This window comes from Trichechus manatus, unplaced genomic scaffold, assembly GCF_000243295.1.
Source record: "Trichechus manatus latirostris isolate Lorelei unplaced genomic scaffold, TriManLat1.0 scaffold00043, whole genome shotgun sequence".
In the NCBI taxonomy this organism is placed as follows: Eukaryota; Metazoa; Chordata; class Mammalia; order Sirenia; family Trichechidae; genus Trichechus; species Trichechus manatus.
This window is the reverse complement of record NW_004443979.1, coordinates 7,023,904-7,040,275: the sequence shown is the minus strand read 5'-3', so window position 1 is coordinate 7,040,275 and position 16,372 is coordinate 7,023,904. Positions and strand designations below refer to the sequence as shown.

Here is a 16,372-nt window from a genome sequence, read left to right as displayed (position 1 = left end):
TTTTTTTTTTTTTTTTTTAAGGTCTCTAGATGCTCTGAACACAACAGAGAAGGAAAGTGGGATGTGTGTGACTGTAGGATTGTCAGAGAATTCAGTATGGTTCTCTTTACATTCTCACCTGCAAGTAATCCTAAAATGCTTGAAGGAGTCTACAACTTCAATACAATTGGCAAATCAAGACTTCATTAATGGGTAAAACATGAAAAAAAAAATTACCAATCAAAGCATATTATGAAAAATGCCTTGAATCAATATTCTTAAGAGAAAACTGGAAAACACTTTACCTAGGATCCTTAATGAATTTTAAGATTATTAACTTGAAACACTGCTGCCATGCTGGAAAAAAATCAATGAACTTTCTAGAAAATCAGATCTTGCATTTACCACCCGTCTGTCATTTGTCGTACTGTGGTTGCTTGCATGTTGCTGTGACACTGGAAGCTATGCCGCTGGTATTTCAAATACCAGCAGGGTCACCCATGGTGGACAGGTTTCAGCAGATCTTCCAGACTAAAACAGACTAAGAAGAAAGACCTGGAGATCTACTTCTGAAAATTAGCCAGTGAAAACCCTATGGATCACAACAGAATAGTGTCCAATACAGCGTTACGACTATGAAGATGGCACGGGACTGGGCAGTGTTTCATACTGTTTGCATGCAGTCATCATGAGTTGGAGTCGACTACCACAACTAACAACAACAAAGATATTTACGTTTGAATTTTAGCACTTGGAAAACTGTATCTGTTGAATGAAAGAAATGCCCCACAGCAACTTAGTGTAGAATCAGAACTCATGAAATTCAGTATCCACATTTATTTACTGAACAAACATTAATATGGTGCCTGACACTGTTCTATGCACTTCACAAATATCACCTCATTCAATCTTCATAATAACCCCACGCAGTAGGAACGAAAAAAACAAAAACTAAACCTGTTGCCACTGAGTTGATTTCAACTCATAGTGATCCTATAGGACAGAGTAGAACTGCCCCCTAGGGTTTCCAAGCAGAGGCTGGTGGATTTGAACTGCCAACCTTTCGGTCAGCAGATGAGCTCTTAACCACTACGCCACCAGGGCTCCAAGGTAGGAACTAGGAATCATTACTATCTCCATTTTACAGATGAGGAAACTGAGGTATAAGGAGGCTAAGATCACAGAGGTAGCATGTGGCGGAGGGCGTTTTGAACCTAGTTAGTCTGGCTGCAAAGTGTGAGGTTTTAATCATTAAATCATGCTTTGCCAAAGCAGTTTGTCTAATGTCTAACATTAATTCATCCCGTTTTTTGAGGGAACTAAAATCTTCAGTACTACTTGAAGTACTTGACTCTCTCTCACTGATGCCTATTACCCCTCTCCCTATTATCCCCTTCCCAAAATGATTGAAAATAATCAAATTTTAAAAATTGCAGACACAGGAAAAATGAGTGTGCTTGGTATTCAATCTGTGAACTAAAAGCTCCATGGAAGGAATTCTAACAAAAGAAAGCAGCAAAGGAAATTCATGTTGAATCCTGGGGCATAGCACTCAGTTTTCCAAGTTGTCTTAGCTTCAGTTATTCCACTGCAGGGTCACCTCAGTCTCACCCTCTCTCCAACCTCAGTAGCCCCGGCAGGGACCGTATCTGTATCTGCGTTGAGAGCAGTTGATCAACAGCCCATGTTTTATTCGAGACCAGCCCACAGGGGAGGCTGCCCCGGGCTGCCTCCCTCCTTCTCTCCCTCCCTTGGGTTAGTGGGAGGAAGTCAGCCTCTCCAGGACCTTTCCTTGGCTCAGGTCAATACCAGCCAAAGTTTTCAGACTTGTTTCAAAGTCAGAAGATAAATGGCCAATCAAGAAAACTTTAAAAAGGAAATGCAAAAGCATATTTCCCTAGGGAAGAAGAGGTGAATTCAAAGGAATCCCTGGGATGACATAAAATTTTCCCTCCTCAGGCACAAAGCTTGCTTAGGAGACATCTTAACTCTATCTCTACCGCATTAATTATACTTCCCGGGATACAGAACTTCCTAAACCCACATTACAGGTAAAAACCAAACCCATTGCCATTGAGTCGATTCCAACTCATAGCGACCCTACAGGACACGGTAGAACTGCCCCACAGAGTTTCCAAGGAGCGGCTGGTGGATTTGAACTGTCGACCTTTTGGTTAGCAGCCAAACGCTTAACCACTGCACCACCAGGGGTCCGCATTACAGGTAGTCCCTGATTTACAACGTATTGGAGTTACAACGAACTGCACTTAACGACCGTTTTTTGTTTTTTGTTTTGCTCGTTTTGTTTTTTTGTACATCTTATTGTTAGTAATATGTACTGCATACAATGCTGCAATGCGTACTTTGTCGATGTTGTCATTCTCAGACGTTCACTTGCAGATGTTCAATTTTATGATTTACTGTTCAAAACACCGCTGTATATATTATAGCAGGCGGTGGCGTGGTCTACAATGAAGTCAGTGTCGGGAGTGACAACGGATGGAAAGTTGGGCAATGTTCAGTCCTAACAACATACAGTTGAACTGCTCATTTGCCAGACAGCTGTTATGACTCCAACTTCATTGTTATGACACTGACGCCAACTTCACTGTAGACCAGGCCTACAGCATGATCTTATTCAGCATTTTGTACCGTAAGAAGCATCAGTAGCTAATTTGAAGCCGAACTGTTCAAATTTCTCTAACTGTAATACCTGCACTGCTAATGGATATAAAGATGAAGATCATTAAGGCCTATGATAATAGAAACTCAGTGAAACAGCATGCGAAGAAGAACTATCTCCAGGGGTGGATTATCTAGTAGGTAAAGTAGGCAAGGTGCTTCCCTTGCTTACCAGATCATCTGTAGTGAACAATTCCACATTTTTTCACCACATCAAAAATTCTGCTTCTAGGTATGGCTGGCATCTATCTCTTTCCCAACCCCACAGCAACTTCCTACAGAATCAAAGCCTCTTTTCAAATTTTTAATCCCTGACGGGGCGGAAGACTCAGTAAGCAACGTAAGCACAGGCTTACTTGTGCTTATTTACTAATATTTAGTGACCAGTTTCAAAGATGTGCTGAAACTCATGTGGAATTGCTCACTACAGATGATCTGGTAAGCACCTTGCCTACCTTACCTACTGGATAATCTACCCCTGGCTATCTCATTTGACAATTTCAACAATCATTAAGGATAAGAACATGATTTTGTAGGCAGTTAAAGCAACAATTGACATAAAATCAACAATTTTAACAAAGAAGAGGCAAGAGCCAATTCAGGAGATGGAGAAGCTGTTGAGGTGATTTGGACAGAAGACTAAATCCAGAAGAGGATTCCTATGAGTTTACTCATGATTCAAACGAAAGCAAGCATCCTTTTTTGAAAACCTGAAGGAACAGCAAGGAGAAGACTACCATGAGTACTTTAATGCCAGCAAGCTCTGGTTTCATGGCTTCAAACGCAGATTTGGCTTACTTAACATGCGTATAACTGGAGAAGCAGGAAGTGCCAATGTCGACGCTGTCAAAAAATTTTACAGTGAAAGGATTAGCTGGGTTTTTTCTAAACTATATCAGGGGCTTTGGTTGCCTGAAAACATGGACCCAAACACTGATCACTTTGCTAAAGTCGACAGGCAGATTCAGGAAGCAGTGAGATGTTACTGTAAAATATATTTAGAAAAAAAGAAAAGGACCATACAGACAACTCTCATTAATGTTCTGACTAGAAGTGCCATCCCCATTCCCAGGGATAATGCAGATGATCCAGAACCTTCCACAAATGGCGTTATTACCACAACTGACAAAATGCCAATATCATCCAACTCTTCTCATAGTCTGAGTAAATTTTTATGTGTATTTTTATATGCATGTATGTATTAAAATACATCTGTAAGTTTATATGTAATGTTTCCACACCCAAATACAAAGATCAGATTCATAAAGATTCTGATAATAAAAGGCAATAATAATGAAAACTATAAAAAACAAAACAAAAACAAGAGGTATTCAACTTACATCAGAACTGACTTACAACAGAGTCATCGGAAACGGAACTCCGTTGTAACTCAGGGACTACCTAAATCCACTGGATACAGAACTACTGTGGCTTACAGGAGAGATGAAATCCAGCAGACTTGTTAGAGGGGTAGAAAAGGTGAAAGGTTTTTCTGATAGAAACGTATAAACTATTTTGCGGAATGGGAAAGGGACTAGAAAGAAAGAGGTGCCTGGCTCTGAGTTGGGGGGTTTAATTTCGTTGTTTCTGTGTACCTCTGAGATAGATACAAATGGTACTTTACAAAAGTGAAAACTGAGAGTCAGAGGCAAAAAATAACTTATTGGACATTCTGGAACTAAGCAGATGGGCCAGAATTCCAAACCCATGGTCTTTCCACCAATAAACACGTTTTCTAAAATATCAGCAAAAGAATTGTTAACTAAAAACAGGTGCTATTATTTCCAGAGAAGCCATGAATTCCTTCAAACCCAAGATAATGCAACAAAGGATTCTCAGATGTTTCTCATGGCTTACCAAACACATTCAAACCCTTAAGTGGGAAATCAAAGCCCGGTGTGTCTAAGTAGGAAAAGTAAGTGGCAGTCATGCTCCCACCTCTACCTAATTAAACCTCTGATTCCAGTGAAGCTGGATCACTATGTCAAGTATGCCCCCAAAGATCCCCACACCTCAGCCTTCTTACCTCTCCCTTGGACAGCCCTCTTACACCAGAGGGCCAGAGACCACTTTAGGTTTCTGTGTGGTGTTCATAGTTATTAAGACAGACGCTAGCATGTAATAGATGCTCAATACTGAGACTGATCTGCTCAAAAGGAACTATTTTCCAGTTTGGGCTCATTCAAAATCACTATGATTCTCTCATTGTTTCCGGTGCCTTCAGAGTACAATACCTGCAAGACTAGTGGGGAAGAAACACCCTGCAGTCATTAACAACCATTCAACACAACAGGAGGGAACCAGTTCCAAATTTCACTCCAATTTTTGTTTCTGGAAAATTAAGTTTACTGGTACAAATAAAAGTTACACATAGAATCTGTGGGTGTGTTTATTTAACATGAGGTGGGGTTTTCTTAAAAATTTCCCAAATGACATAAACAAAGTTTATTAAGAAAATGTTCTGCATCCCACTTTGGTGAGTGGCATCTGGGGTCTTAAAAGCTAGCAAGTGGCCATCTAAGATGCATCAGTTGGCCCCAACCCACCTGGAGCAAAGGAAAATGAAAAACACCAAAGACACAAGGAAAATATCAGTCCAAGAGACAGAAAGGTCCACATAACCCGGAGACTCCATCAGCCTGAGACCAGAAGAACTAGATGGTGCCTGGCTACCACCAATGACGGACCTGACAGGGAACACAACAGAGAGTCCCTGAAGGAGCAGGAGAAAAGTGGGGTGCAGAACTCAAATTCTAGTAGAAAGACCATACTTAATGGTCTGAATGAGACTGGAAGGACCCCGGAAGACATGGCCACCGGACTCTCTGTTAGCCCAAAACTAAAACCATTCCTGAGGCCAACTCTTCAGACAAAGATCAGCCTGGACTATAAGACATAAAATAATACTCGTGAAGAGTGCTCTTCTTAGCTCAAGTAGACACATGAGACTAAATGGGCAGCTCCTGTCTGGAGGCGAGATGAGAAGGCAGAAAGGGTCAGGAGCTGGCTGAACGGACGCAGGAAATCTGGGGTAGAAAGGAAGACAGAGGGTCACATAACAATGTGTGTATAAATTTTTGTTTGAGAAACTGACTAGAATTGTAAACTTTCACTTAAAGCACAATAAAAAAAAAATTTCCAAATGAACTAAAAAAAAAACCTGCATTTTTAGTTTTAGCAATGTATAAGTTCAGATACAATCAACTAATTAAACTCTGGTTATCTAGATAACACAGAAACTAGAGAAAGATATAGCACCATCCCTGTTTAGCCTCTTCCTCTCAATACGTTAATTTTCCTTCAGTAGTTCTCAAACTTGAGCATGCATGAGAATCACCTAGAAAGCTTGTGAGTTTCTGAGACAGTAGGTTTGGGGAAGGAGCCCTGGTAGCACAATGGTTAAGCGTTCAGCTGCTAACTGAAAGGTCGGCGGTTAACCCACCCAGCAGAGGCTCCTCAGGAGAAAAAGGACCTAGCGATATGCTCCCGTAAAGATTACAGCCTAGGAAACCCTATGGAGAATTCTACTCTGTCATTTAGGGTCACTATGAGTCAGAATTGACTCAGCTACACACAACAACAGGTTTGGGGCTGGGCCCAAAAATTTGCATTTACAAATGTTCACAGGTGTTGTTGCTGCTGCTGCTGATCCAGGAACCACATTTTAAGAACCACAGCTAGTATGTGGCAAAACCAAGAGTTTTTGTGCAATGCTTCACCCTAAATGATTAAAAAAAAAAGGCGGGGAATTAGTAACCCGCACTAGTTAATTTGGTGAACGGAAGGTGGGTGGGAGATTAAGCGTAGAAAGGTAGCTTGGGATCAAGCGTGGAGGGCCTTAAGTGCCACATCAAGAAGTTTACAGAAATGTAGAGTAGGCAGTGGAGAGACAGCCTGGTGTTTTTGTTTTGTTGTGTTTTTTTAAATCATGAAAACAGCATGATTAGAATTGGGCTGGGGACTACTACACTCTGGAAAAAGCGTGTTAAGATGGTTTAGAGGGAGAACTGGAAAACAAAAGGCGGGTGATTTGTGGTTAAGTGTCTTTAAAATACTTCCCTCCTCAAGGACTTCTATCTGCTAAGAAAGGGAAACAAAATTTAGTTTAAAAAGACAAAACTTGAGGTTCCACAGTGAACCTAAAAAATAAAACTTAAATAACAAAAATGGGCCAAATTTTGACCGCTAATATCGCACACTCCTGCCTGGGTCTTCAATATTTTGTGAATATTTTTTGTAAAGAAGATTCTGTTTATCCACTCCAATCATTCAAATTAACCTGCAAAACAAATAGGAACGGGAAAAAAGCCATCAGAAGGAAGGAAGGGAGGGAGGGAGGGAGGAAGTGAGGAAGGTAAATGGAGGGAGGGAAAAAGGGAGGGAGGGAGGAAGTGCAGAAGGGAGGAAAGAAAAGGGAGGGAGGGGGACCTCATACCATCAAGAAAGCAGTACCAGGAGCAGAGTGTGTCCTTTGGACCGGGGTCCCTGCGCCGAGAAGCTCCTAGTCTGGGGGAACACTGATGAGAAGGCCGAGAGAAAGCCTTCCCCTGGAGCTGACGCCCTGCATTTGGACTTTTAGCCTACTTTACTGTAAGGAAATAAATCTCTTTGTTAAAGCCAAAAAAAGAGAAAGAAAAGGGAGGGAGGGAAGAAGACAGGAAGGGAGGGCGGGAGGAAGGAAAAGGGAGGCAGGGAACAAGGAAGGAAAGAAAGGCTCACTATCAATTTTGTATGAGGTATTGAGATTTCTGAGTAATAGTCCCTTCAGATTTGACTAGATAGATGAGTAGAAAAAGGAGAATGGGGAGAGTCACAGAGAGAATCATTTTGTGTTTCTATGCGTCTGGAGAACACAGAATGAGCTCAAGATGTGCAAACTGTCTTAAACAATGTATCTTTATTACTTCCAAGCAATACTCAAATAGAATAGTATTATCCTAAAAACAACTTCAAGTACCCCTGTTGTCACTGACACCTGGAATGCAGTTTTCCATTTGTCTTCTTCCCACTGGCAAATAATCAAGACTACTATCATAGTCTCTGATTCTTTGTATTTTGGAAATTTTGTAGTATGTTAATAGTCATTGTTTTGGCCTCATTTTGGAAGGGACAAAATAATATTTCCTATGAGATAGGCATACTTGCTCCAGAACTTAAGAAATATTGGTCACTCCTAAAGAATCAAAAGTTGGCTTGAATTGATAAGAAGTACTGGCATTGTAAGGAGCCCTGGTGGCACAGTTGTTAAACTGCTCTGCTGCCAACCGAAAGGTTGGTGGTTTGAACCCACCAGCCACTCCTCGGGAGAAAAGATTTACAGCCCTGGAAATTTATGGGGCAGTTCTACTCTGTCCTATAGGGTCACTATGTGTCAGAATCGACTCAATGGCAGTGAGTTTGGGTATTGGCATTGTACTGAACACGGAGGACACTCAGTAAACACGTACTGAATTAATCCAATATAAGATTTGAAAGCCTGCATTATACAGCTGCAAACCTACGGGTCTGTATGGCCAGGACTTGGTTAAGTTAACAACGACAACAAAAAAAACCTGTTGCCCTCATAGGACAGAGTAGAACTGCCCCACGGGGTTTCCAAGGCTGTAATCTTTACAGAAGCAGACTGCCACATCTTTCTCCCATAGAGCAGCTAGTGGGTTCAAATCAGCCACCTTTTGGTCAGCAGCTGAGTGCTTAACCACTGCACCACCAGGGCTCCTTTTGGTTAAGGCAAGGGTTGAGAAATTCGTAAACTCAGTCACTAGGAAGCTCACAAAAAGTGACAACAGAAACTCTCCCACAAATCAATATCAAAAGAAGATACAAAACTAACGTTTAAGTGACATACCAGTTTAAAATTGAAATAATCAAGGGAAAAGGGTACAAATTCTATGTATAATTAACCAAGCTAGCTACTCTTGCTTGGCAAACAGACACATGAGCACTGAATTTGAGCCAAATCAACGGCTCCTGGCAATCTGCCAAAGCTGAATTCCTTCGTCTGGCATCAGAAAATGATTTGTCTGTTGTATTTACAGTTCCAGTGCCTCTGGATTCAGCTACCCGCTGGGCACCCCTGGCAGCAGCCCAGCAGAATATATCTGAACCATCATTACTGTCAGAGTATGTGTGTTTGACGAACGCTAGATAAAAATGACACCCATTTCTTAGAGCAATATTAGTTAACAGCTACAAAGTGCTGCTGCTATAAAGGAATTATCAAGTCTGTTGTTGTAATAATTAAAGAATAGCCATCTCTATTGTGTTCACCTGCAAGCTGCTCCTTGGTCTTCAATGGGCAGGGGTCAAATTTCATTTAATTTACCCGAAGCCACAAAGGTGAGTCAAGGCACAGCCAAACTGAGAGCACGCGGCCCATGGGTGAGCTGCTCTGGATGCTGGGGTGCTTGGAGATGCTTCTCAGATGTGCTCTCCTCATTATGGGTGAAGTAGAACTTGACCCCACCTTTAAGCTTCAGCAGAGAATCTTCCACAGGCACTGTGTTTTCAGAAAGGGGTTATAAGAGGCAAGACTGCTTGTTATTTATAAAATTTGGAGTTTTTCTAGACAGAGTCATCAGGAAAGAAGAATTTACAAATTTTGCTTAAGTGAGTAAGGTCAAGAAGGGGAATCATTTCTGACACCCAAAAGCTGAATACACAGATTGGCTACCTAATTCCATTTTAAGACAGATCATATTTAAAATTCTCAAACAAGACACTGATGCAGATGAATTAACCTGCTGCCCCTCGTGCAACCCCATCCAGTGTAATCCCTCCCCATTAAAACCCCTTTTCTCAGGCCCACTGGAGTCTCTGGGTGGGGCAAACAGTTAGTCAGTCGACTACTAACCAAAAGGTTGGTGGTTCAAACCCACCCAGAGATGCCTCAGTAGAAAGGCATAGCAGCCTGTTTTCACAAGGTCACAGCCTTGAAAACTCTGTGGAGGACATTTCTACTCTGAAATACACGGGGTCACCACAAGTTGGAATCAACTCAATGGCAACTGGTTTGTTTGGTGTTTTTCTTCAGTCCTAATACATACCCCAAGCCCATCTCAAGATCCTGTTCAAGACATCATTACCCCAAATATAAAAACAACTTACTAATTGCTAAATGATGGAGGAGTTGGATAGATGTGATTTCTGAGATAACCTCTCTAGCTCTAAAACCTGTACCATTAAAATTCTGTCTTTTCATTTTAAGTAAAACAGAGAAACAGAAATGACTAATGAGTGTAAAAGTGGGCTGTTTAAACATCACCCCATTTTTGCTGAAAGTAGCCTGCAACCAAGAGCCTCCACTAAGATAGAAAAAATTGGTGACAACTGTTTCACCCACTCAGCTTACTCCTCCGGGTGGCTTTACGGTCACTTTCAACCTCCCTCTGCTTATCCATGAGCAGGTCTACCACAGTGCCAGGCAGTGTGAAGGAACACATTAAATTGATACTCCCTGAGTTCCCTAGTCACTGAAGCAGATAAGGTGGTGGTGGAGTGACCCAAAATTGAGCAAAAGAAATTATAAGTTGAACACACACACAACTACCTTCTTTGTTACCAAGTGTCATTCAACAAAATTCAATGCAGAGCACTATGAAAACTCACCTACTGCAGAGACTTGCCTCACTGTTAATGAGGCTGTATTCTACCAATCATTTCCTTGGGGTAATTTTCATCCTCTGGGGTCTCTAAGAACTGCTCCTCGCATGGGCCCTGGTATCCATATTTATGACATGGGATTCTAAACGCCTCCCTACCCCATCCCAACCAAGGCTGATAGGACCCAGGACCCAGAGTGAGCCAATCTGATTTTCTCCCAAGGAATGAAAACAGGGATTCTGGAAAGTTAAAGAAGTCCCTGCGGCTCTATAGCTGAAGGCCGCTATAGCCATTATAGGGCAGCCATCTTCAGCCATGTGCATGGAAAAGCAGGCAAGGTCAGAGTGAAAGGAAAAACGGAGAAGAAATAAAGATGACAAGCAGAGAGACGCAAGGAAGGAGGCCATAAAGCTCCAGAGAAAAGGACTAACAGCCAGCCGTCCGGGATGCTGATGACTTTCTGGTTCCTAGTTCCTCGCTCCAGTCTTTTGCAAACCCTGATTGCATTTCCTGCACGTGGGTCCTGAGAGAGATCCCTATCTTTGCAGTACATTACCCCATTTTTGCTGAAAGTAGCTTGCAACCAAGAGCCTCCACTAAGATAAGCTCCGTTAAAGTAATGAGTATTCCTGACTTACAAGAGAAGGGTGAGCCAAAACTGTTACTGCTCAACAGCAGAGGAACAAACCCACCAAGCACATCTTGCACACGTTTTCTTTTATTCATAAACTTTTTGCTGTTTCATCATTCCTCTGTATTGTTTTCAGAGGAGGACAGCTCTGTCTACAACCCTCACTACCCCATAGTCTAAAAGTACTTCAGATCAGAGACTGAAGTCAGGTCGATCTGAGTTATAACCTCAAATCACAGCCATGTAACATTTATGAAGGCTTGGAATTCTGCTAAGAATTTTATGTACATTATTTAATTAAATAATACTAATTAGTGAATATTAAGTTATTTAATGCTTCTCCCCAAAGCTTTAAGGTTTCATTAGCCCTCGTTTTAAAACTTGATGAAAACAAAGCCACTTGCCTAAAGTCACAAGACTAGTAATTCCAAGCCCAAGCCCCTAAACCCTATGATAAACTGCTTCTTACTTTGTGACCTTGAGCAAATTATTTAGTCACCCAGTTTGCTGAATATTCAGTAAGACAGTATTTGTAAAGTGATTAGCATAGTGCCAGACACAGAGTAAACTGCTTCAGTAAAAGGCAGTTATTGTTATTAGTTTCATTTGTACCTCCTAGGTTGAAAATGTCAAGAAGTCAAACTAGTGAGTCTACAGTAAGCTGCTTCAAGCAGAAGTACTTTTAGTTCTATAAATTGCACGTTCTCTGGAAAACAGCCATTTTCAAGAACTAGGCAGTCAAAGCAAAAGGAACAAATTATGACCAGTATTTATCTTGGATAGGGTCTAAATTCTCCAAGAGTAACAGATAAGAAATTCTTTGATAGCCTGAAAGCAATAATCATGTCTGAAGTTAGGGGGCGCCATACTGCCGTACATTATAGGAAACTACTGCCCCAGAGGGTCTCTTCAGCACCCTTAGATTCTTCTCAACAAAATGGAGGTAAATAAATTCTGACGGGTAACAACTTTTTTTTTGGGGGGGCGGGGGATGGTCTCTAAAATTCCTTTCCATACTGACACAACTTCAATCCGAGATCCAGTATTGTATAATTGATTTATTCCCAGTGACTCTGCAATCACTTCACTGAGATTAAGGGCATTATTACATTATTAATGACCTTCCAAAGTCCAGCAAAATACAAAAAATGTTTAATTAGGATGAATGCATTAATAAATAAGCATAACCCTAAGAAATTAAAGTAATTAAAAACCATTTGGTCTAAAATAAGTGTATATATTGGCAATTGTTGAACCTGGGTGATGGGAGTTCATTATACCAGCCTATGTTTATATATATTTGAAAACTTCCATAATAAAAGTTATAAATAAATTTACAATGTCAGCCTTTTAAAAATCTACTTTTTACTGAAACCTGTTGAAGGGTGCAGCAGGAAACTGGACCCGTATCACTACTTTGGGAAACAGCCTTGGTTGAGGGAAGAGAAGCTATTAATGAAGGTTAAATGAAGGTGAAACTAATAAAACTCATGTAGAACTGGAATGTGTTTCTACAATGCTTTAATAATGAGCTTCAAACAACAGACCCAAGGCCCCAAGACATTACTAAGGAGACTGTATAAGCAAATTAGACTTTTTTTTTTTTTTTTTTAAACTATAATAATCGTTTGCTCCAGTTGGTTCTCGTCAGCCAGGGAATATCCCAATCTAGAGGTGATCTGTCTGAAGAGCAGGAATGAAGAATGTTGTGTCAAAACAGCCAAAGGAAAGCTCGAAATCCGGGCATGGGCAGATGTTGCTTAAACTTCTCTCTTCGGTGGACAAGATGAAATTTTCTGACTTCAATTCACAGTCACCTTCTGAAAGGGTTAGCTGCAAAGTTACTTTTTCCACTCAGAAGATAACCCAGTATTGAAGAATCATGTCTAGAAGTTTTTTTTTCCCTTACCCAGATGTACAGTGCTTTTCATTCAATTTGTCGACTTGAAGTCTAGCCTAAAACTCTACCCCTAATCCATTAAGTCAAAGGTAAATAATAGTATTTAACTTTAATAATATTAGTGACCTCTTTCTACCAATTAATTCTAACTTCTTTTCCTAGAATGCTGGGAGGAAAATTCTTAACATCTGAGATTAAGAGAAATTTAAGAAACTGTTAAGAAACTGTCTTGCAGATCGAAACTATAAATACCTCTGCCACGCTGAAGCTAACCCACCCCAGGAGACAGGTAAGGCTGTTTAGTACAACAACAAAACTATGCAAAAGACAAATGACTTTCTGATCCATCACCAAAATGATGGAAGAAGAGCAAAGAAATACTTTAACAACAATTTTCTACTGAGTTCAGCCAACTCCAAATTTTCCCCAAACCAAAGTAAAATTTAGAAAGCAGCAATTTCTTCAATGATCTACTGCATTTGCACCCAATTATTAACAAGGCTTTCAGAAATTCTAAGTCTCCCTGGCTTGAAAGGTGTACAACAATCTATTTTCTCCACTACTCCATTCACTTGCCTCGACCCCTTCACTGCTATACTTTTCCAGTCTTTAACTTGTCTTTTATTAACAGCACTCCTCAGAGCTTATGGGACAAGTGAGCCACCAATGGTTTGTTTTACCATGGGATTGTTCTTGAATTGAGAAATACTACAAACATTTTTAAAGAATGGTACATAGGTGAATGTTCACTTCCCTCTCATGGCCAGTATGCTTTGCCTCATTGTGTTTCAGTGAGTTTTCTGTACTTCTGAGTTCCCCTTGACTAGTCCACAATAACAAACACATAAATCACTCAGAACTGCCCCCTGGAAAAATAGGCTGGGCTATCATTCGAAGAAAGACTGAGTAGCTAGGCTATCTCCCAAATAATGTTCATGGGACAACATCATGGTACCTACATGTTCCAATATTTCTGCCAATCTACCTCTATGTGTGTCCAAAATAAATTACCACCCAGTGAGCCACTTCCAGCTATGTGAACAAAAACATCGTTTTCTTTCTAGTGGTACCTCTCAGGGATTTCACCTCAATTTATAGCTGGGAAAGGGAAGGGGGGAGGGGGGTGTAGGGCTAAGCACCAGGAGAGGGTTTCCAAAGCCAAGTAAATGGTCTTACAGTGTCCTCAGTCTAACCAGCCAAGGGCAACACTCCGAGGTGACTAGAAGAGGATCCTGCATTTTTTTACGGGGGAGTTCTACCCTTTCACATGCTAAACTTCCCACACCTGCCGGACAAACTCCACAGACCAACTCCCACATTACAAGAGTGCATTACAACTGTCTCCAGATTCTTTAAGAGTGCGTTTGCGGGGATACCTTCTGAACACAATGAAGCGGAATATTAGGTGACTTTAAAGTAGGCATTTAAGGTGAGTACACGTGTGCCTTGGAACAGTGTTTCTAATACCCTTTCCCTTGTTTAAATCTCTGAGAAACTCCATCTCTTAAAATGGGACCAAAAACCACAGCTAGCTTGTTCCACACACCAGGAGCGATTATTCTAAAGTCAATAGAAGGTCATAAGTACACACCTGAGTCCTTAACATGAACTATCGCTCAGAAGAGCTGTGGAACAAACCAGGCTGACTTCTTGGTTAAAAACTAAAGCTCGCTCGCAGCCGTGCGAAAGCAGCAGACAACTGACTCCCGAATGCCCCGGTCCTACCTTGGACCTCTCCTTGACGTAGTATTTGCCAAGCCGGCTCCCGCAGTACAGGACCAGCCTGTCGATGAGGGACAGGAGGAAGCTGATGGCCTCGCAGCCCTCCTCGTTGCCCCCGATCCACGTGATCTGGTCGCCCCGCAGGTGCCGCTTGGAGACGCCGGCGCGCGGCCCGGCCAGCTGGCCGTCCCGCAGGACCCCATTGCAGTGCAGCTGCTTGACGCGCTCCAGGACGCAGTCACCCACCACCTCGCCCAGAAAGTTATCCAGGTAGCAGAAGCCGACCTCGTGCAGGCAGGGCACGATGTACTCTAGGGCGATTTTCTCCAGATCCAGCCTCATGATGTGTCCCAGGGGCATCTTGCCCACAGAGTCGAGGTCGGAACCCCCAGCGTGCACCCCGGGAGGGAGTGACCTAAGCGCGCGAAGGCGAGGCGCAGGGAGCGTGCCCGGGGATTCAGCTACCTGCCGCGACCACAGTCCGCGAGCCACCGCAGCGCCTGGGAGAGGGGAAAGTTGCTTGCAACTCTGGGAACAGGGGAGGGCGGGGGGTCCCGTTCAGCGACCCGAGAGAGTTGTGTGGGGCCCCACGATCCAGCGCCGGACTGACCCAGCAAGGAGTCGGAGGGCCCCTCTTGGAAATGCGGCGCCACCACAGCGGCGGCGGTCGGAGACTGAGAAAGGCTGAGGTCCAGCCTGTGAGCCTGCCCGACGCGGCGCGTCACGAGCCCCGCCCTGACCCCGCCTCCGGGACAGCCCTTCCCCCCGCGGCCTGTCGCCCCCGCCCCTTCTCCGCCCCCAAGGCCAAGTATCTAGGCGAGCCAGCCATCAGCCCTGGTCGATTGTGAGGGTGCCTGGAGAACAGACTGAATTTTTAGAATGCTGTCGATTTGCATATTGTTTTGCTTAAAACCCCGTAACAAACTTGAAAACCTGGATCCTAACTCTGAAAATGTAAATGTAATCAAAAGCAAAGTTTACTGCCACATTCTAGGCTGGTCACCTCACAGGCTTTTGATTAAAATAATAAAACCGGGAACAAATACACATATTAAACAGTGGTCTCTTTCTTAGCTTTATCTGATGCCTTTCGTTATTCCCTTTCCTCTGCTGTTTAACCCGTCAGGAAGTGCAAGCCACCGGCAGACTGGGAGAAATCTAGTTATAACTAAAATGAACAATTAACATTTTTCTAACCCCGACTATGTGCAAGGAACCCTGGCGGTGCAGTGGTTAAGAGCAACGGCTATTAATCAAAAAGTTGGCAGTTTAAATCCACCAGCCGCTCCTTAGTAAACCCTACGGAGTAGTTCTACTCTGTCCAATAGGGTCGCTATGAGTCCAAACCAACTTGACAGCAGCCAAGGCTCTATATTCTGAATGAGGGAGAATGTGCACAATGAAGAAATACCTGCTGGGTCATATCTGATTGAACCCTGCAAGTATTTTGCTTTTCTGATTGTTTTCATCCACTGACCTTTCAAGCTTCTAACCAAATATGATGTTCTGAAATTCTACCTTCAAAATTAATCATGTGGCTACAGTCAGTATAGGTATGTCCTCCAAAAAAATAAACTGTATTCTGGGTCCCTCCTCTCACTTTTCCGAGCAAGCAGCTGCATTATACCAGAGGGATGGACACCACATAAAAGACTTTTTAACTATCCAAAGGTAAGCTGACTGCTTTATGGATTATTGATCCCCTTACCTGCCAGACACCAGGGATCGGAATCAGGGGAAAATATTCGTCAATGGCAGGCAAAGCTATTTCAATACTTTATCATTTTACACTAGTTGGCACTCAAGTTCTTCATGTAAATCGAACAAAAGAATGCACAGGTTTTCCAAGTGTCATT

General features: G+C 42.4%; 1 protein-coding gene across 1 annotated transcript in view; it reads right to left on the bottom strand.

Annotated features, from left to right (window-relative positions):
- EGLN3 (egl-9 family hypoxia inducible factor 3) overlaps positions 1–15,040 on the bottom strand; it is a 30,422-nt gene extending 15,382 nt beyond the window's left edge. The window contains exon 1 of the mRNA XM_004376525.2: positions 14,520–15,040. Within this exon, the coding sequence (XP_004376582.1) occupies positions 14,520–14,876 (357 nt within the window). The 5' untranslated portion in view covers positions 14,877–15,040. The remainder of the gene's footprint in view (positions 1–14,519) is intronic.
- Between the last annotated feature and the right edge of the window lie 1,332 nt (positions 15,041–16,372).